This window comes from Populus euphratica, unplaced genomic scaffold, assembly GCF_000495115.2.
Source record: "Populus euphratica unplaced genomic scaffold, PopEup_1.0 scaffold314.1, whole genome shotgun sequence".
NCBI lineage: Eukaryota > Viridiplantae > Streptophyta > Magnoliopsida > Malpighiales > Salicaceae > Populus > Populus euphratica.
The window spans coordinates 91,557-112,556 of record NW_011500200.1 but is presented as its reverse complement, the minus strand read 5'-3'; the positions used below and the strand labels follow the sequence as shown (position 1 = coordinate 112,556).

At 30.2% G+C, this 21,000-nt stretch overlaps 2 protein-coding genes across 3 annotated transcripts; both read left to right on the top strand.

Annotated features, from left to right (window-relative positions):
* Positions 1-4,542: 4,542 nt before the first annotated feature.
* LOC105111880 (uncharacterized) lies at positions 4,543-9,392 on the top strand. Its single transcript, XM_011007349.1, has 10 exons — positions 4,543-4,800; positions 4,982-5,048; positions 5,455-6,171; positions 6,715-6,816; positions 6,895-7,047; positions 7,153-7,230; positions 7,396-7,488; positions 7,578-7,697; positions 8,906-8,983; positions 9,141-9,392. The coding sequence occupies exons 1-10, from the start codon at positions 4,790-4,792 to the stop codon at positions 9,390-9,392; spliced, it is 1,671 nt and encodes a 556-aa protein (XP_011005651.1). The 5' UTR covers positions 4,543-4,789.
* Positions 9,393-9,592: 200 nt separating this feature from the next.
* LOC105111865 (MICOS complex subunit MIC60-like) lies at positions 9,593-15,473 on the top strand. 2 transcript variants are annotated; one of them, XM_011007335.1, is made up of 12 exons: positions 9,593-9,850; positions 10,032-10,098; positions 10,505-11,221; positions 11,765-11,866; positions 11,945-12,097; positions 12,203-12,280; positions 12,446-12,538; positions 12,628-12,747; positions 13,956-14,033; positions 14,191-14,370; positions 14,728-14,829; positions 14,955-15,473. In XM_011007335.1, exons 1-12 carry the CDS (start codon positions 9,840-9,842, stop codon positions 15,189-15,191), a joined length of 1,938 nt encoding a protein of 645 aa, XP_011005637.1. In that variant the 5' UTR covers positions 9,593-9,839; the 3' UTR covers positions 15,192-15,473. The 2 variants fall into 2 exon arrangements, with proteins under 2 accessions (XP_011005637.1, XP_011005636.1); XM_011007334.1 differs by having other exon boundaries at positions 11,762-11,866.
* The last annotated feature ends 5,527 nt before the right edge of the window (positions 15,474-21,000 follow it).

Genomic DNA, 21,000 nt, shown 5'->3' with positions numbered 1-21,000 from the left:
ATTTTTTTAATTTTTATCATTCAAAATTAGTTTTATTGGCAACTGAGCTTCATAATCTTTCTTTATTTTCTTTCTATAAGGTTACATGGTCTTATAATCGGACATGTGGATTTGTAGATTAAATCGAGTTAACTCGAATCAATTCAATATGCTGTCATTTCAATATTTGTAAAAAAGTCTCATCTTGAATATTTATTTTGAGTTACAATATATTTTTACTAGCCATTTAAATTGTTTTTAGCTTTGCCAAGTTGATCAGGTTATATCAGGTTAATCTCTATATTATTTTAAAATTATTTTCTATTGCAAAAAAAATTAGCAACTCCTAATTTTTTTTTTACATGAAAGAAATATCAATTTAACCCACAATATAGTTCGAGTTAATGATCTAGCTAACATGAACAAAGTGGCGAGGAGGTTATATTGTGTAAAATGCACTTTAACTCCTCTCACATCTCATTCACATAATGATTTTTATTTTATTCATAAATTTTTTTTGGGTGATTTCATTCTTTTATGGGGGAAATTAAAGGACAATTGCTTTCAATTTGTTAATGAAAAGCAAGATTGAAAGTTAACTTTGGTCCTTCGATTTTTTCAATTGATAGATTTTTTATCCCTATATTTTTTTTAAATTCAATTTTACTTCAAAAGTTTATTTTTTTTTACTTTATAGTTCATGGTTTGATAGATAAGAAAGAGAGTGAGAGTTGCAAGATTCTGATGGTATAAAGAGAAAATCTCGATTGACATTGATTTTGATCATTAATATGATCAATCTTGGTATTATCATTTTCATCAAATATGTTGTTTTACCCTAAAATTGTATAGAAAAGTACATATGATATTAGGAAGTTTTTGGGTCTCAAGATAATTTCTTATGTTTGGACTGATTCTTAAGTTATTTAAAGGCATGAAAAGGTTCACTTAGGTTTTTGGTTGAAAAATGGTTGAAAATAGATTTTTGAATCTAAAAAACCCCTGACTTGATTTTCTAATGACCATTTAGTTGTCTAAATCTTAGTTGTAGGCGACGCATTGCCTATAATTTTTTAAAAACAAATACTAGGTGAACAACTTGTTGTTTGATGAGTTTTCTTAAAAAAAAATCTCCAAGATGCACAAGATTAGAGATTTTTTTGTTAAGTTCTAGATGTGTTGAGCCTTGGCTAATAGCCCACACACCAAAAAATTAGCAACTCCTAATTTTTTTTTTACATGAAAGAAATATCAATTTAACCCACAATATAGTTCGAGTTAATGATCTAGCTAACATGAACAAAGTGGCGAGGAGGTTATATTGTGTAAAATGCACTTTAACTCCTCTCACATCTCATTCACATAATGATTTTTATTTTATTCATAAATTTTTTTTGGGTGATTTCATTCTTTTATGGGGGAAATTAAAGGACAATTGCTTTCAATTTGTTAATGAAAAGCAAGATTGAAAGTTAACTTTGGTCCTTCGATTTTTTCAATTGATAGATTTTTTATCCCTATATTTTTTTTAAATTCAATTTTACTTCAAAAGTTTATTTTTTTTTACTTTATAGTTCATGGTTTGATAGATAAGAAAGAGAGTGAGAGTTGCAAGATTCTGATGGTATAAAGAGAAAATCTCGATTGACATTGATTTTGATCATTAATATGATCAATCTTGGTATTATCATTTTCATCAAATATGTTGTTTTACCCTAAAATTGTATAGAAAAGTACATATGATATTAGGAAGTTTTTGGGTCTCAAGATAATTTCTTATGTTTGGACTGATTCTTAAGTTATTTAAAGGCATGAAAAGGTTCACTTAGGTTTTTGGTTGAAAAATGGTTGAAAATAGATTTTTGAATCTAAAAAACCCCTGACTTGATTTTCTAATGACCATTTAGTTGTCTAAATCTTAGTTGTAGGTGATGCATTGCCTATAATTTTTTTAAAACAAAAACTAGGTAAACAACGTGTTGTTTGATGAGTTTTCTTAAAAAACAAATCTCCAAGACGCACAAGATTAGAGATTTTTTTGTTAAATTCTAGATGCGTTGAGCCTTGGCTAATAGCCCACACACCTAGCTTGCTTTATGTGTGTGTGTGTGTGTATATTAGTCCTTTAAACTAAAAAAATTAAACATTTTATAATTTGTTATTCAAAAGTTTATTTTTCTCATTTAACTTAAAAAACATATCTTTTTGTTATTTGAATTTAAAAAAGTCAGCCTATATTTATTATTTGAGTTCTATGTGCCTTACTATGTTTGTTTTTTTTTTAATGCATTTTTAGTCTATTAAACTTTTTATCAAAAATTCATCCTTTGTTATTTAAAGGCCTTTTTTTATTTAACTTTTAATAAATGAATCTTTTTGTTATTTGACTTTAAAAATTAAGTCTATTTTTGTTATTTTAATCCTAAATGCTTGTTTTATCTTTTTTATTTATTTTTATTTTTATTTTGTTTTGATAAAAAGTTGTACACTAATAATTGTCATATAATTAAATAAAAAATAATTCAATTAATTAAAACTTATTAAATCAAGAGGGGTGTATGACCTAAATTGTGGACGTAGTATATTAACTTGAGTTTACTTGAATATTTTTATTCTATTTTCAATTAAATTTTTTTATCAATTTTGTTGTCAATATTCTTTTTTTATTCTATTTTCAATTAAAATTTTTTTTTATCAATTTTGTTGTCAATATTCCAATGACCTTAGAAAAAAGAATAGGGTATATGGTTCTTCTGGGAAAAGATCTAGACTTTTAAAAATAATATTCGTTATCTAGTATTATGGTTATTAGAAATTCTAATTAGTCTTTAGAGATTTGTGGTAAAGAACTAGTTATGATATAAAAAATATATTATTACCTTAAAGCATAATATCCAAGGTAAGTTGAATTGCTAGTCCTTTTTTAAATTCCTAATAATTTGTGATATATAATCTACTAATGGTTTATTTACATGATAATAACGGGTCTACTGCAATGAGTTAAACCATAATTATTGGTTCAAATTTAACAATTCTAAAATTTGATTAATTTTATCACTTCCAATTACTTGATGAATTGATAAATATAAAGTAAGCCCCTTCAAATCACAACCAAAGTCATATTAATTAATGACTTGATGAGCCCAATATAGAACATAGGAAAGTTGCATGAGTCTTAATAAGATTTACTTGTCTTATGATACCTATATTCACTTTGCAATATTTGTTAAATGAGGTTTCAAAATCTAGTTCAAAAATATCTAAGTAGTATTATTTTGGATTGATCTAGTTAGAAGTAAAATCCAGTAATATTGATATTAATATTCTTGATTTTTGTTATCAATTAATATTATACTAAAAAAATTATTGTTTAACAAATCAAAGGGATGCATTAATCCTTGTTGACCTTCAAAATAAAAACTCAATATGAGCCAATTATATTAAATATTATGAGTGACTAATAAATTTTTTTTTTATGATTTTAAACAAATAATATTTTTGAAGGATTTTAAAACAAGCATCAGATGAAGAAAAAACAAAATGAGCTTTACCTTACTATGTGACATGTCCTAAAAGGTACCACTCATGTTTATTGGGTAATATAAGGTCATGTTGGCCCATTCTAAATCTTTTTACAATAAAAGAAGTATTATAATACATAAAAATTATTAAAAATATAAATAAAGACAATACAAAATAATAATAATAATAATATAATTTATATTCATATATTTTTATGTTTTTATTTTTTATATGTGAAACCACCTTTATCATAAACAAAAATTTTTTCACAATTTAAAAATATATAACACATTAAAACTAAGATTTTAAAAACCATATCAACACATTAAAATTCTCAATTAAAAATAACATAAACAAATAAATTTCACAATTCAAATGAAAATATCAATGCATCTAAAATTTTATAAATTATAAATATATATTGACATAGATTAAAATTCACATCTTTAAATAATGCATGCAACATCATTTCATGTCTAAATATCTTTTTTAAAACAATATTAAATACATCTTGTTATAATTTTTTTTTGTTAGTATCTTCCATGTGTGTAATGGTTGGGCTGTAATAATTTATATAAGTGTAATTTAATTTGGTTTTTATTTTTAATTAAATTTTATTTTTAATTTTATCTTTTAATATTTAATTTTAAATAATATTTATATCAAAATTAATCTTTGATTTTTTAATTTTTAATTTTTTTAATTTTTTGTTGATTTTTTTTATAATTTAAAATTTTATTTTATTATCTTTTAATCTCTTCTTGAAAAAAATTTATGCAGATTAGAAATGTTGCAGCCTCTATTCGTAAAAATATATTTGAGAATGTGATTATGATTTTTTTAAATATTTTTTATTTAAAAATATATTAAAATATTTTTTTATTTTTAAAATTATTTTTTTATATCAGTATATTAAAATAATTTAAAAATATTAAAAAATGTTGCTTTAAATAAAAGAATAAAAAAAATAATTTTTAAAAAATAATTTTAAAATATAAAAACAATCAGAATGTAATTCACTGAACATTACACGTTGGAGTTCTTTTTAAAAAAAAAAAGAAGCCCGCAGACAGTATAGCTCTTTCTCGTGGAGACATCAATTGGAAGAAGGCGATCATTTCATCTTCAATCCAATCCAAAACGATTTCTTCCTTTCAAATCCAATGCTAACATGACTTAAAACCCCAAAACCCCAACTGAAAATCTAAGCTTTCTTTACCACTGACATTTTTTTCTCAGTCATTTTATCGAGCACTTACACTCTAATAGAATATAAGTCTCAAGAACAATGCTTCGAAGGTATGGCCTTCACATTTTATGCTTTAGTCACTCACCTTACACTATTTACTTGTAAAAATGATTTCTGTGATCGCTTTTGGGTTTTTTCTTGCTGTATAATAACTGGAAAACTTAGATTTGCTGATCGAGCTTCAATGCTGTTTTCTCTTCTCTCCTCTCTCTCTTTTGCGTTGTCTCGCAGGTCCCTTTTGGAGTTATCAAGTCGTCGTCAATCACTAAGCAGGATACCGAGGCAGATTACTTCTCAGGCATGTTTCTTTGCTAACAAATTGTAAATTTTGCAATTATATATTAGATAGTCTTGTTTTTAGATTTGAGATAATTCATTCTAAATCCGAGCAAATACTTGAGAGTGGAGTTTATCTTGAACCCAGAATTTATTTTCCGACTTTTTATTGATATCATACAAATTCAATTTATTAAGCTTATGATATGGCACCACAAGTCTCGAATGTTGATTTTTCTTTTTGTCTATATCTCACTTGCTTGTCTGTGCCTGACCTCATAATTTCCCCTTTTTATTATCGAGTTAGTGTTATTTTGTAAATATATACTTCTATTTTTAGCTAACATCTTGATTTTTGGTAAATGATTGTTGCTGAAGCTAATGTCTAGTTTGCTGTTATTGGGTTCTTTTCTGTGGTGTAATTTCAGCGTGTGTCCCCCTTCCTTTCTTCAAGGAAGGAATTCTCAACCACTTTACAGAAGAATGCATCCCCAAACGGTGATCAGAATGATAAATCAGAGAGGACGGGTTCACTTTTAGCAAAAGGCTTAGGTGCAGCTCTTGTTGTTGGGACATGTTATTATGTAGGCTGGTTAGACCCATTTATTGAATTAATTGGTAAAAAGAAGCAAGTTTATGTTAACTCGGGTGGGGATGGCATTGATCATGAAGATGTGTCAGCCATGAGTGAAGAGGCTAATAAATTAAGCCATTTTATAGAGGAGGCTGCGCAAAAGGTTCAAACTCAGACAGATCTTCCTAATGTTGAAACCAAGAAGGACAAGGTTGAAACTCGTATAGATCTGATCCATGTTGAAACTGAGCAGAAGGTTGAAACTCCTTCAGATCTTCCTTATGTTGAAACCGAGCAGAAGGCTGAAACTCTAAGGAAAACAGAACCTGATAATCAGTACCAGGTAGACCATGGGACAATCTCTGTTGAGGAGGGGCATGAACCAAAATTTTCTCAATGTATAGGTTCTGAAGGCAGTCTTAGCGTGGAAAGCCCAGAGTTGAAAACTACTGAAGAATCGAATGAGGGAACTCAAGTTACAGAAGTACAACCTCAGGATGCAACTGTTCCTGTAGAGAGGGAAATAAAAGCAGTTCAAACTCAGAATGTTACTTCAGAAGACAGATCTGAGGTACTCTTGATAGTAATTGCTACTAATAATTTGTAATTCATGTTGCTTTGGAGTGTAAACCACGCTGGAAGCATACTGTAGAAGTTCTTAGCTGTAGATAGTTTACTAGTACCCTCTGTATTAATTACCTTAAGTTTGGACAGTCTCTTGTGTTCAATTTCTAGGAAAAAAAGAGAGGCTAAAATACAAAACAGGAGAGCAAGATAACAAGAATAGAATTTCTACTGTATGCATGTCTATATATATGTTCTTTATGTTAAGCTATGGTCATTTTATTTCTTTCTTGTCTAGCCTATGAAGCCTTCATAAGGAGGCTCTTTCAATAGGGAGACAGCTAAAAACCACTGTTAGATTTCTATTTTTATCCTTCGTAACATATTGGAAAGGCATTCACTGTGCATATGATGGTGATGCTGGTGTTGCTAGCTGTTATACTTGTTTTATGTACCATAGAAATGAATTTTAAAAATGTACTTTGTTCTCTATGTTTGTTGTGCTGTTCTGGACAGCTTTAAAATCTGTTTTGGTATCTCTTTGCAGCAGGGTGCCTTTGGTGAAGATGTAGGAACATCAAGTCTACTTGATTCATACCATCTTGATGACAAAGCTGAAAAGAACACTGCAACAGAGGGCCTTGGAGAACAGGTTGCTACATTTCTATCATGTACATATTTTTGTGATTGAGGCATGTACTTGCTTAACTGAGATTCTTTGGAACTACAGGCTATTGTTAGTGCCATAGAAGAACTGAATGAGGGTTACCTAACTAAAGATGGAAAGTTAGTTATGGATTTTCTCGAAGCAATTCATGCAGCTGAAAAGAGGCAAGCTGATTTGGATGCCCTTGCTTTTGCTGAAGAAAAAAGAGCTCTGAAGGTATTGCTGTTGCATACTTTGTAGCATGGGCACTTCTTGATTAATGACTACTGCATGTACTTTTCTTTCATTATCTATTTGCACTTATCCTTTGCTCTCTTTCAGGAGAAGTATGAAAAAGAACTGAGGGATTTAAGGGCTAGGGAACTTATGCACACAGAAAAGGCAGCAATATTGGATAAGGTTGTACAGATTATGGTCTTCTTTTCATGTCTGTAGCATTGTAACAAGAGAGTTAATAGAGTATAGTTATGGTTGGAGATAAGCTATCTGTTTAGGCAAATTCTCCAGCCCCCTTCCTCCAATATAGTGCCACCCGTGACTAGATGACAACTTCTACAATTTCAGGAAATAAAAAGAGAGAGAGCCAAAGCTGCAGCTGCAATCAAGACACTTCAAGAAAGGATGGAGGAAAAAATTAGGGTGGAGCTTGAACAGAAGGTTTGCATATGTTTTTCCTCCATGAGATTCTGTACCATATGCGTGGATTTGATAACACTTTACTCAAGTTGCAAACATTTTAAATGCAGGAAAATGAAACGGAAATGAAGCTGCAAAAGTTGAAGGAGCTTGCAAAAGCAGAGTTGTTGGCTGCAAGTGCACGGGAGAAGGCAGCACAGATTGAAAAGATGACTGAAGCAAATCTCAATGTATGGTAACTCCTGGAAATTGATGGTCTTACTTATCATATGTTAGTTCATGGTTTAAAATTCTCCCTTTTTAATGGAAATTTCAATTGTTCAGAAGAAAAATATTTGGTATGCATTTCTGATGAATTGTTTTCTTAAATTTGGGAAATATTTAGTGGGATGAAGAATGAAAAACATGGTGATTGTTAGTCAGATGTGCCATATACTTGATACAAGGATGCTGATGCACATAAAACTTCAAATCCATTTAAATCTTGTATACGAGGTATAGATAAAAGCATTTACCATGAGGATTATACCAGAGATGATATTCAAACTAGTTATTTTCTCTAGTAACCACAGGTTGCAAATTAGGTTTTCATGTTATGTTCTTTATATGTGTGTTTATCTTTTTGACATTGAGACTAAAATTATATCATCCATTTTCCTGAAGAAATTCCATGCGTTTAATAAGTACATGTAAAACCACAAACAAAATTCAGTCACGCTTCAAACCCTACCAAAATATGTATTTAATAAGGACAAAAACTTGCCTTTCAGAATGCAAAGGAACAGATGAACTAAACCTGTTAAGTTATTGGCATCGATTGCATTTGTAATCCTGGTCCCCAGATCAGCACACTACTCTCCAACTTGACGGGTTATTGCCAAGCCTTTCATTTCTCCCTGAGGATTCATGATCTGCCTCAATGACAGTAGGCATGACCTTCCTAAGATTTTACTTCCCTGTCTCGGCAGTGGCCATCACCAAACCCCCAGCACAAGCAGATGGCAAGCAGTGCAAGCTGCCCTCTACTTCCCTTAACTAAGATGGTGTGCAGATTATTAACACTAGTGTTGTTGGCACAATTCTGCATTTGGGTATTCCTCTGCCATGAGAGTTTCAGGATAATTGTGCTTAGCACTTGTAAAATCCATATCCACAAAGATAAACTATATTTCCTCTCAAGGCTTCGTGTAATATAGACAGTAGCTGACCAAAAGCATATTTTTTGCCCACTAGAAGTCTTTAAACTTCTTTAGTTGTTTGGAAAAGTTAAATTGTGAATCTTAAGCCTAAATGTTTCCACAAGTAGAGTGTGTATGCTTGCTCACTAGTATTTCACAGCTATTAGCATGTGTTAACATCTTTCACTTGTTGGCATTTTAGCACCTTGGAAGTTTCTATTATGCAAATTGTTTGGTGATAATTCTTCTTGTTTTTACAGATAAATGCCTTGTGCATGGCATTCTATGCGCGATCTGAAGAGGCTCGTCAAATTCACTCTGTTCACAAGCTTGCTCTTGTAAGGATTTCTTGTTCTTTTCTTCCTTTCAATTTTTTTTTTCAGGATACTAATGTTCATTCTGTCTTGTGTGCCGGCACTTGTGTTATACTTGTGCATTTCTGATATCAATGTTTACCTAGTTAGCAAAATGATGTACTGCATGCACATGTTACAGGGAGCGCTTGCATTAGAAGATGCACTTTACAGAGGACTACCGATTCAGCAAGAGCTAGATGCTTTAAACACCTATATTGAGGGCATTGATAAGGACTCACTTTTACTTCTGGTTCTATCAAACCTTCCTGAAGAAACAAAGCACCATGGTCCTGATACACTATTGGAATTGAATCAGAAGGCAAGTCACTTGTTGATCCATTTGTTAGCATGTGCCAGTAAATGGTGTAATCCAGTTGTGCAGATTGAATGATGTCATTTCATGATCGATTATTAAAATAATATGTTTTTAATTTTTTTATAATTATTTTTTATATCAGTATATTAAAATAATTTAAAAATATTAAAAAATATTGCTTTAAATAAAAGAATAAAAAAAATAATTTTTAAAAAATAATTTTAAAATATAAAAACAATCAGAATGTAATTCACTGAACATTACACGTTGGAGTTCTTTTTAAAAAAAAAAAGAAGCCCGCAGACAGTATAGCTCTTTCTCGTGGAGACATCAATTGGAAGAAGGCGATCATTTCATCTTCAATCCAATCCAAAACGATTTCTTCCTTTCAAATCCAATGCTAACATGACTTAAAACCCCAAAACCCCAACTGAAAATCTAAGCTTTCTTTACCACTGACATTTTTTTCTCAGTCATTTTATCGAGCACTTACACTCTAATAGAATATAAGTCTCAAGAACAATGCTTCGAAGGTATGGCCTTCACATTTTATGCTTTAGTCACTCACCTTACACTATTTACTTGTAAAAATGATTTCTGTGATCGCTTTTGGGTTTTTTCTTGCTGTATAATAACTGGAAAACTTAGATTTGCTGATCGAGCTTCAATGCTGTTTTCTCTTCTCTTCTCTCTCTCTTTTGCGTTGTCTCGCAGGTCCCTTTTGGAGTTATCAAGTCGTCGTCAATCACTAAGCAGGATACCGAGGCAGATTACTTCTCAGGCATGTTTCTTTGCTAACAAATTGTAAATTTTGCAATTATATATTAGATAGTCTTGTTTTTAGATTTGAGATAATTCATTCTAAATCCGAGCAAATACTTGAGAGTGGAGTTTATCTTGAACCCAGAATTTATTTTCCGACTTTTTATTGATATCATACAAATTCAATTTATTAAGCTTATGATATGGCACCACAAGTCTCGAATGTTGATTTTTCTTTTTGTCTATATCTCACTTGCTTGTCTGTGCCTGACCTCATAATTTCCCCTTTTTATTATCGAGTTAGTGTTATTTTGTAAATATATACTTCTATTTTTAGCTAACATCTTGATTTTTGGTAAATGATTGTTGCTGAAGCTAATGTCTAGTTTGCTGTTATTGGGTTCTTTTCTGTGGTGTAATTTCAGCGTGTGTCCCCCTTCCTTTCTTCAAGGAAGGAATTCTCAACCACTTTACAGAAGAATGCATCCCCAAACGGTGATCAGAATGATAAATCAGAGAGGACGGGTTCACTTTTAGCAAAAGGCTTAGGTGCAGCTCTTGTTGTTGGGACATGTTATTATGTAGGCTGGTTAGACCCATTTATTGAATTAATTGGTAAAAAGAAGCAAGTTTATGTTAACTCGGGTGGGGATGGCATTGATCATGAAGATGTGTCAGCCATGAGTGAAGAGGCTAATAAATTAAGCCATTTTATAGAGGAGGCTGCGCAAAAGGTTCAAACTCAGACAGATCTTCCTAATGTTGAAACCAAGAAGGACAAGGTTGAAACTCGTATAGATCTTCCCCATGTTGAAACTGAGCAGAAGGTTGAAACTCCTTCAGATCTTCCTTATGTTGAAACCAAGCAGAAGGCTGAAACTCTAAGTAAAACAGAACCTGATAATCAGTACCAGGTAGACCATGGGACAATCTCTGTTGAGGAGGGGCATGAACCAAAATTTTCTCAATGTATAGGTTCTGAAGGCAGTCTTAGCGTGGAAAGCCCAGAGTTGAAAACTACTGAAGAATCGAATGAGGGAACTCAAGTTACAGAAGTACAACCTCAGGATGCAACTGTTCCTGTAGAGAGGGAAATAAAAGCAGTTCAAACTCAGAATGTTACTTCAGAAGACAGATCTGAGGTACTCTTGATAGTAATTGCTACTAATAATTTGTAATTCATGTTGCTTTGGAGTGTAAACCACGCTGGAAGCATACTGTAGAAGTTCTTAGCTGTAGATAGTTTACTATTACCCTCTGTATTAATTACCTTAAGTTTGGACAGTCTCTTGTGTTCAATTTCTAGGAAAAAAAGAGAGGCTAAAATACAAAACAGGAGAGCAAGATAACAAGAATAGAATTTCTACTGTATGCATGTCTATATATATGTTCTTTATGTTAAGCTATGGTCATTTTATTTCTTTCTTGTCTAGCCTATGAAGCCTTCATAAGGAGGCTCTTTCAATAGGGAGACAGCTAAAAACCACTGTTAGATTTCTATTTTTATCCTTCGTAACATATTGGAAAGGCATTCACTGTGCATATGATGGTGATGCTGGTGTTGCTAGCTGTTATACTTGTTTTATGTACCATAGAAATGAATTTTAAAAATGTACTTTGTTCTCTATGTTTGTTGTGCTGTTCTGGACAGCTTTAAAATCTGTTTTGGTATCTCTTTGCAGCAGGGTGCCTTTGGTGAAGATGTAGGAACATCAAGTCTACTTGATTCATACCATCTTGATGACAAAGCTGAAAAGAACACTGCAACAGAGGGCCTTGGAGAACAGGTTGCTACATTTCTATCATGTACATATTTTTGTGATTGAGGCATGTACTTGCTTAACTGAGATTCTTTGGAACTACAGGCTATTGTTAGTGCCATAGAAGAACTGAATGAGGGTTACCTAACTAAAGATGGAAAGTTAGTTATGGATTTTCTCGAAGCAATTCATGCAGCTGAAAAGAGGCAAGCTGATTTGGATGCCCTTGCTTTTGCTGAAGAAAAAAGAGCTCTGAAGGTATTGCTGTTGCATACTTTGTAGCATGGGCATTTCTTGATTAATGACTACTGCATGTACTTTTCTTTCATTATCTATTTGCACTTATCCTTTGCTCTCTTTCAGGAGAAGTATGAAAAAGAACTGAGGGATTTAAGGGCTAGGGAACTTATGCACACAGAAAAGGCAGCAATATTGGATAAGGTTGTACAGATTATGGTCTTCTTTTCATGTCTGTAGCATTGTAACAAGAGAGTTAATAGAGTATAGTTATGGTTGGAGATAAGCTATCTGTTTAGGCAAATTCTCCAGCCCCCTTCCTCCAATATAGTGCCACCCGTGACTAGATGACAACTTCTACAATTTCAGGAAATAAAAAGAGAGAGAGCCAAAGCTGCAGCTGCAATCAAGACACTTCAAGAAAGGATGGAGGAAAAAATTAGGGTGGAGCTTGAACAGAAGGTTTGCATATGTTTTTCCTCCATAAGATTCTGTACCATATGCGTGGATTTGATAACACTTTACTCAAGTTGCAAACATTTTAAATGCAGGAAAATGAAACGGAAATGAAGCTGCAAAAGTTGAAGGAGCTTGCAAAAGCAGAGTTGTTGGCTGCAAGTGCACGGGAGAAGGCAGCACAGATTGAAAAGATGACTGAAGCAAATCTCAATGTATGGTAACTCCTGGAAATTGATGGTCTTACTTATCATATGTTAGTTCATGGTTTAAAATTCTCCCTTTTTAATGGAAATTTCAATTGTTCAGAAGAAAAATATTTGGTATGCATTTCTGATGAATTGTTTTCTTAAATTTGGGAAATATTTAGTGGGATGAAGAATGAAAAACATGGTGATTGTTAGTCAGATGTGCCATATACTTGATACAAGGATGCTGATGCACATAAAACTTCAAATCCATTTAAATCTTGTATACGAGGTATAGATAAAAGCATTTACCATGAGGATTATACCAGAGATGATATTCAAACTAGTTATTTTCTCTAGTAACCACAGGTTGCAAATTAGGTTTTCATGTTATGTTCTTTATATGTGTGTTTATCTTTTTGACATTGAGACTAAAATTATATCATCCATTTTCCTGAAGAAATTCCATGCGTTTAATAAGTACATGTAAAACCACAAACAAAATTCAGTCACGCTTCAAACCCTACCAAAATATGTATTTAATAAGGACAAAAACTTGCCTTTCAGAATGCAAAGGAACAGATGAACTAAACCTGTTAAGTTATTGGCATCGATTGCATTTGTAATCCTGGTCCCCAGATCAGCACACTACTCTCCAACTTGACGGGTTATTGCCAAGCCTTTCATTTCTCCCTGAGGATTCATGATCTGCCTCAATGACAGCAGGCATGACCTTCCTAAGATTTTACTTCCCTGTCTCGGCAGTGGCCATCACCAAACCCCCAGCACAAGCAGATGGCAAGCAGTGCAAGCTGCCCTCTACTTCCCTTAACTAAGATGGTGTGCAGATTATTAACACTAGTGTTGTTGGCACAATTCTGCATTTGGGTATTCCTCTGCCATGAGAGTTTCAGGATAATTGTGCTTAGCACTTGTAAAATCCATATCCACAAAGATAAACTATATTTCCTCTCAAGGCTTCGTGTAATATAGACAGTAGCTGACCAAAAGCATATTTTTTGCCCACTAGAAGTCTTTAAACTTCTTTAGTTGTTTGGAAAAGTTAAATTGTGAATCTTAAGCCTAAATGTTTCCACAAGTAGAGTGTGTATGCTTGCTCACTAGTATTTCACAGCTATTAGCATGTGTTAACATCTTTCACTTGTTGGCATTTTAGCACCTTGGAAGTTTCTATTATGCAAATTGTTTGGTGATAATTCTTCTTGTTTTTACAGATAAATGCCTTGTGCATGGCATTCTATGCGCGATCTGAAGAGGCTCGTCAAATTCACTCTGTTCACAAGCTTGCTCTTGTAAGGATTTCTTGTTCTTTTCTTCCTTTCAATTTTTTTTTTCAGGATACTAATGTTCATTCTGTCTTGTGTGCCGGCACTTGTGTTATACTTGTGCATTTCTGATATCAATGTTTACCTAGTTAGCAAAATGATGTACTGCATGCACATGTTACAGGGAGCGCTTGCATTAGAAGATGCACTTTACAGAGGACTACCGATTCAGCAAGAGCTAGATGCTTTAAACACCTATATTGAGGGCATTGATAAGGACTCACTTTTACTTCTGGTTCTATCAAACCTTCCTGAAGAAACAAAGCACCATGGTCCTGATACACTATTGGAATTGAATCAGAAGGCAAGTCACTTGTTGGTCCATTTGTTAGCATGTGCCAGTAAATGGTGTAATCCAGTTGTGCAGATTGAATGATGTCATTTCATGATCTCTTATTGAACTTAGGTTTACGAGTATTATCTTTGGCAGATTACAAATTGCATGCCATTCTGCTTATAATAAATTCATTTTTATTGAAGTGTTAGTATGTAGTCCAATATGAATTCTAACTTCCACTTGTATGATGATAATGCTTGAATGTCTTTGCTTTTATTCTATAGAAAGCCCTAATGTCACTGAAGCTGGCAACTTACAAAATTTTTAGTGTTTCTGTTTTTTTTTTTTTTTCCAAGATCATTTATCGATCTTCATTTTCTCCAGTTCAATGTCATGAAAGGGAATCTAAGACATTATATTTTGATCCCACCTGGTGGTGGCGGCATCTTGGCTCACGCTTTGGCACATGTTGCATCCTGGTTGAGGGTAGGCAAATACGAGATCTATCTGAGAAACTTTTTGTATTTGTCACTTACTACTACTGTTCGTGAACTGTCTCTTTTTATCCAACTAGCGTGGAACTAAACTATCCTGATTTGTCTTTGGTACAGTTCAAAGAAGTCGAACCCTCTGGTGACGGTATTGAATCTATTATTAGTAGAGTTGAGGGTTTCCTTGCTGAGGGAAAGCTTGCTGAAGCAGCAGATGCTCTCCAAAAAGGTGTCCAAGGCAGCCAGGCAGAAGAGATAGCTGGTGATTGGGTGAGGCGAGCAAGGAACAGAGCTATCACAGAGCAAGCTCTAACTGTACTCCAGTCGTATGCTACCTGCATCGGCCTTACTCAATGATGTTTTTGTCTTTTCCAATCTTTACGCACAAAAGAGAAGAGAGAATGATTGTCCTATTCAGCAGCTTATATTTAGAAGAGCCTTCAAGGGTTGTGAGCGAAACCCAAAAATGTGTAGATCCATACCCCCACATGAATAAAATTTTGTTTCTTTCCCGCTTGAACACTGTTGGTTTTCTAACATGGTGTGTTTACTACTTACCATGTAGTAGTAATAAACAATTTGTAAGGGATAAGAACCCGACTACAGCCCCTGTCTGGGATGGATAAAATTTATTTATTTTTGGGATGGGTAAAATTTATTTATTTGTTTAAAATTATTTTTTTATATTATTAGATTATTTTAATGTGTTGATGTTAAAAAATATTTTAAAAATAATTATTATTATAATTAAAAACAGCTGACAACAAGCAGGATGTTTTACCCATGTACCTTGCGGGCAGTGGCTGTTGAGCTTGATATAGTTTTGGCTGATTCTTTGAAAAGTGTGCTCCCGAAGTACAAAACAAGAGGGCATTGTACTCCTTTTCATTCCCAACAAGCCGTTTGGTATCATGGTTGTAATTGTATTTTGTTCCACCAACAATTTATAATTGTTTAATAAATATTTGAAATACAGATTTTAAAGGATGAGTTTTACTAAAAATTAAGTTTGCACTGTTGGTACCGGTTTTGTAAACTAGTATTTAATAAAATTATAAAAGTTGAAAGGTGATTGTATGATGGATGATGTAATGTTTATAAAATTTAATTATAATTATAATTTTATTTTTGATGATATTTTACTTGATTTTATTAAATTTTTAAAAATTATAAAAAATATAGTTTTTATTAGATAAATTTCATACGTAATAAAATTGTAAATACTTAAAAATATATGATATAAAATATTATTTATTTAATAATATAATATTAATAATTAAATTTACAATATTAAAATTAAAATTAACAATATTAATAAATTTTATTTTTAGTTATTTTATAACCTTAATTTAAAAGGTATGTTTAACCAAATGTATTAAATTATTTTTTATTTAATCTTCATTTTAACTATAATTTTAATTAAATATATATAAATACTAAATTAATTTTAATAAAAAATAATTTTTTAAAATCAAATTAACTAAGGTTACCAAAAGTATAAAATACAGTAACATAATTAAATTAACTAAAGTTACCAAAAGTATAAAATACAGTAACATTGTTTTAGTTGTTTGATGGTGAGAGGACTTTCCTCTTCTTCTCTTGAATTACGACATGTTTTTTTAATGTATGATTCTCCTCCTTGTCCGTGTGCTGGAAAGATTCTGACATGTGTTCCCAAAGCAACTTAAATTTGATGTCTGAAATTTTCTGTTATTGCTGTTTTCTCCATCGTTTCTTTGTTTTACAGCGTGTAATCCGTCAGGCCAGGTTAGATTTCATTCTTCAGTGGTGGTTTAAGGTAATGTAATTTTATATTTTTAAATTATTTTACATGATATAATGATATTTAAATTTTTTTTATAAAAATTTTTTTAAATAAAAATATTTTAAAAATCAATCCTCATCAATATTTATAGGACATTATGAAGTGGGAATTGATCTGTCGGCATCAGTAGGCGGACATCTCCTCAGACTCCTGTGAATGGGGTTTAGAAACGGTTCCTGATTTGAAGTAGTTGAGCCATTGCTATCCTCCTTGTACAAATAAATAAGATGATCCAATCCACTTAATTCTTTTTCTCATCATCTAAACCATATGTTTAAATGGCTTATTATTGAAATCAAATTATATAATTTTGAGTCCGCTGTCGATCCCCTTTTAGGCTGCGTTTAAAAAGTAGTTTTGAAATTTTTTATTTTTAAATAATTTTTTTATAATTTTAAATTATTTTGATGTATTAATGTTAAAAATATATTTTAAAAAATAAAAAAATTATTTTAATATATTTTTAAATAAAATATAATTTGATAAATAATTTTAATCACAATTCTAAATATTAATTTAAGACATTGTTTGGAAACGTGATGCAAATTATATTTTATAAAAATTTATTTTTTATTAAAAATTAATTTATATATATATATATTATATTGTTTTGATCGGTTAATTTTAAAAATTATTTTAATATATTTTAATATAAAAATATTAAAAAAATAATTACAATGATAATCCCAATCATACTCTAACGCATGACACTATGATGTTAGAAAAGAAAAATAGTAAAATAAAGAAAAAGGACAGCTTGTGTTGCCTGATAAAATATCCTGTAAGGTAAGCCACAGCTTGCAAATGATTCTGACGGGCTGTTCTGAATTTGGAACATGGAAGTAGATCTGTCTCTGTTGTTTATCATTTCATTTTTTATTTTTTTTTCTAAAAATAGGGGGACAGCTTGAAAGTTCGGTTCTTTACATTTAATGAGAATTGCACATGAAGAAACATGCCCTGCTAACTACCAGGAGCCTTTAATCAGTCTCAGACACAACTTAATCATCGTCGTCGTCATCATGATAATAATCATGATTATGATTATAATTATAATTATAATTATAATTATGTTGTTGTTCCGATCTTGGTCCATTTTTCCATTTTCCTGAGGGTTAACAGTTCCTATCATAACTGGTGAGAAATCAGCTTCCATTATAATAAAATGATTTTTCTTTTGTCCAATAAAAAATAAAGATATTGTGTTAATTGCTGTTTTTTTAAAATGATTTTCATGTGAATGTATTAAAATAATATTTTTTTATTTTTTAAATTTATTTTTAATATTAGTACATGAAAATTAAAATTATTTTTTTAAATAAAAAATTAAAAAATTTCAAACTATTTTTTAAATATAAAAATAAACACTGCCTCGTTTTAGTGAGGGGTCTACAAAGCAACAAATCGCGGCTATTTTTCGTGTTGAAACAAGTTAAAAATCAAAGTCTTTAGTGGCTGGTGTTGAGTCCAAATCATTTCCCTCATATGAAATGAAATAAAAAAATAAAAAAAAAACTAAATATTTCATCAATTTTATCTCTAAATAAAATGAATTAGCTTTATCTTTTCCTTCTTAGGCAAATGCCACTGACTTATTTTCCTCCTTCCCTTTGATCTTTCGTTCTATAAAATCGTATTAATCAATCCTAAATATTAATTATTCAAATACATCAGTTTTTTGTTCAAACAAATATAAAACAAGAAATAATATTGAATTAAAAAAGATTATCAAGTGAATTTGGTATTTTAATAACGAGATATTAGTTTACTGAAAAAATAATTTAGTTTTTTTAAAGTCAGCAATGGTGAATTGAAGAGTTATTTACATTCAAATTTCCCTATAGAAAACTAAAAAGATATAAAGAAAAAGAAAGAAAAATCGAGTTGGTTAGCAAGAGTTCTGTGGTTCGCAGAGGGCACAAAAGTCATTTTACTAGGACTGGAGCTAGCTGATGGTTTTAGTTAGAGGCCACAGGAATTATTAAATTACAAAATCATCCTCATTAGGTGTATCCTTCTGTCCGGAATGCTTCATTGCCTTCCACCCAATTTTTTATTTAAAAAATTGAACATTATTTTATGCCAACTAAGAGGGAGAGAGAGAAGGAGGTGGTCTGATTTCGATTGTTTTCCAGTTTTGGCTCGGCTTGGCTACGCTAGGCTAAGGTTGCTTTTCTTGTCATTTTCTTTTACCCTTTAATTTTTATTTTTATTTTCAATTTAAAAAAAGTCAAGAAGATTTAAATGGAAGAAGTGAAGAGCCGCAATTGCTGGCAATCATTTTCGTGTTGTAGAAATGTTCATGATGAATTCATCATTGAACAGTGAAATACAGCTGTGAGCAGGAACCCTGTATCTAGAATATATTAAAAACAGTGTTTGGAAGGCGGTTGAAACTGTGTTTCTAAAAAATTTATTTATTTTTTATTTTTTATTTTTATTAAAATTTAATATGGTTTATACATTTTAAATTGTTTTGATATACTGATATTAAAAATAATTTTTAAAAAATAAAAAAACATTATTGGTATGCATTTCTGCATAAAAATTATTTGAAAATCAACCGCTACCGCACTGCCAAATACACTTAAGGCCAGAGAGTCCCACCATATTTTTATTTTTTTAGTTTTTTAATTATTATATTTATGTTTTAGTAGTTTTGATATCTACTATCAAAAATAAATTTTAAAAATTTAAAATAATATATTATTTTAATATATTAAAAAAATATTTTAAAAAATAATATCTGTCACACTTATAAAGACATACTACTCCTTTTTCTCAATCATTTTTGTGTTATAAAAGAATCATGATGAATTCATCATCAGTAATTTAAAAATATAATTTTAATTTTTTTAAAATATTATTTATTTAAAAATATATTAAAATATTTTTTTTATTTTTTTTAAATTTTTTTTTTAAATTATCACATCAAAATGATCTAAAAATATTAAAAAAATATTAATTTGAAGCAAGAAATAAAAAAATTTCATTTTTTTATTTTTTAATTATTTTTTTTTGTTTTTTAGTAGTTTTGATATCTACTATTAAAAATAAATTTAAAATAAAATAAAATAATAAATTATTTTAATATATTTTAAAAAATACTTTAAAAAACAATATTTGATAAACACTAACTATTTTTCTCAATTTCATGTTTTTGTTTTAATATATAAAGAATTTAATCTAGATTTGTTATCATATCCATTTTATTTAGATAAAAATATAAATTATTTTATAAATAATCATGTTATTTTAATTTGAGCTTATATATTTTTAACTAGACAAAGCATGACTAATTTAATATAATGTACCCCTTTCAAAAATCAATTAAGATTTTTTAAATCAAACAATCTTTACACGGTAATTCTTGGTTTTTAATTTATTTAATTTAGTTTTTAATTAAATCTTAAACTTTAATTTTTTTCAATTTAGTTCCTATAAAGGCTTTGGTATAGTTCCTACTGTTCTGTTCCTTTTATAAACAGGTCATTGGTCTTGATTTTTTTTTTAAGTTAGCCCTCGACTAGCTTTTAAACTTCATATTTCTTGCAATCAAACTTCTAATTGCGTTCAACAAAGCTTGTAAAATTTATATTTAGTCCTTTAAAATTTCAAAATTTTCAATTAAATTCAAATTAAACTTTCAAACTTAATTTATTTTAATTGAGTTCTTGATTGAATCCTCCTACCATTAGAAGTTTAATCAAGTTCTTGAACTTAATTAATTCTTTTAATTTTTGCTCAATTAACTTTTGAATAAATCAATTAAACCTGTTAGAAATTTAATGAAGTCTTTAAATTTAATTAATTTTTTCAATTTTGATCAAGTTTAGATTTCAATCTCATTTTTTTTATTTTCCTATATCCTATCTTATCAAAACATCATGGTTTAGTTATTTTTTTGGTGTTTTGGTCTGTTACAGCTTAAAAACTTATCAATTCGTGTCCCAAAAATGTTTTAGAATTTTTAATAAAAAAATATAAAATTTTTACAAAAACAAATATGGGGGGTTTAAAATTAAGTTATGATAAATAGAATCAACATCAATTTTAAAAAATAATTCAAATAAATTGATTCAAGTTCTTATTCTTATTACATAAAAGAAAAACTAAATATGACTTCACAGATTTTAAATTTTAAAAAATTAAAAAAATCATTTTTTTCTATTTCCATAAAATGAAAACAATAAAATAGAAAATGAAAACAATAATAAAAAACCCAAATCACCTCCCAACAGATTGACCACTAATTTCCTAGCACCTTGTTCTCTTGTCTTATAGCACAAGGTAAAAGAAAAAGACTGTTCCCACAACAGACAACGTAATTAACGCTAA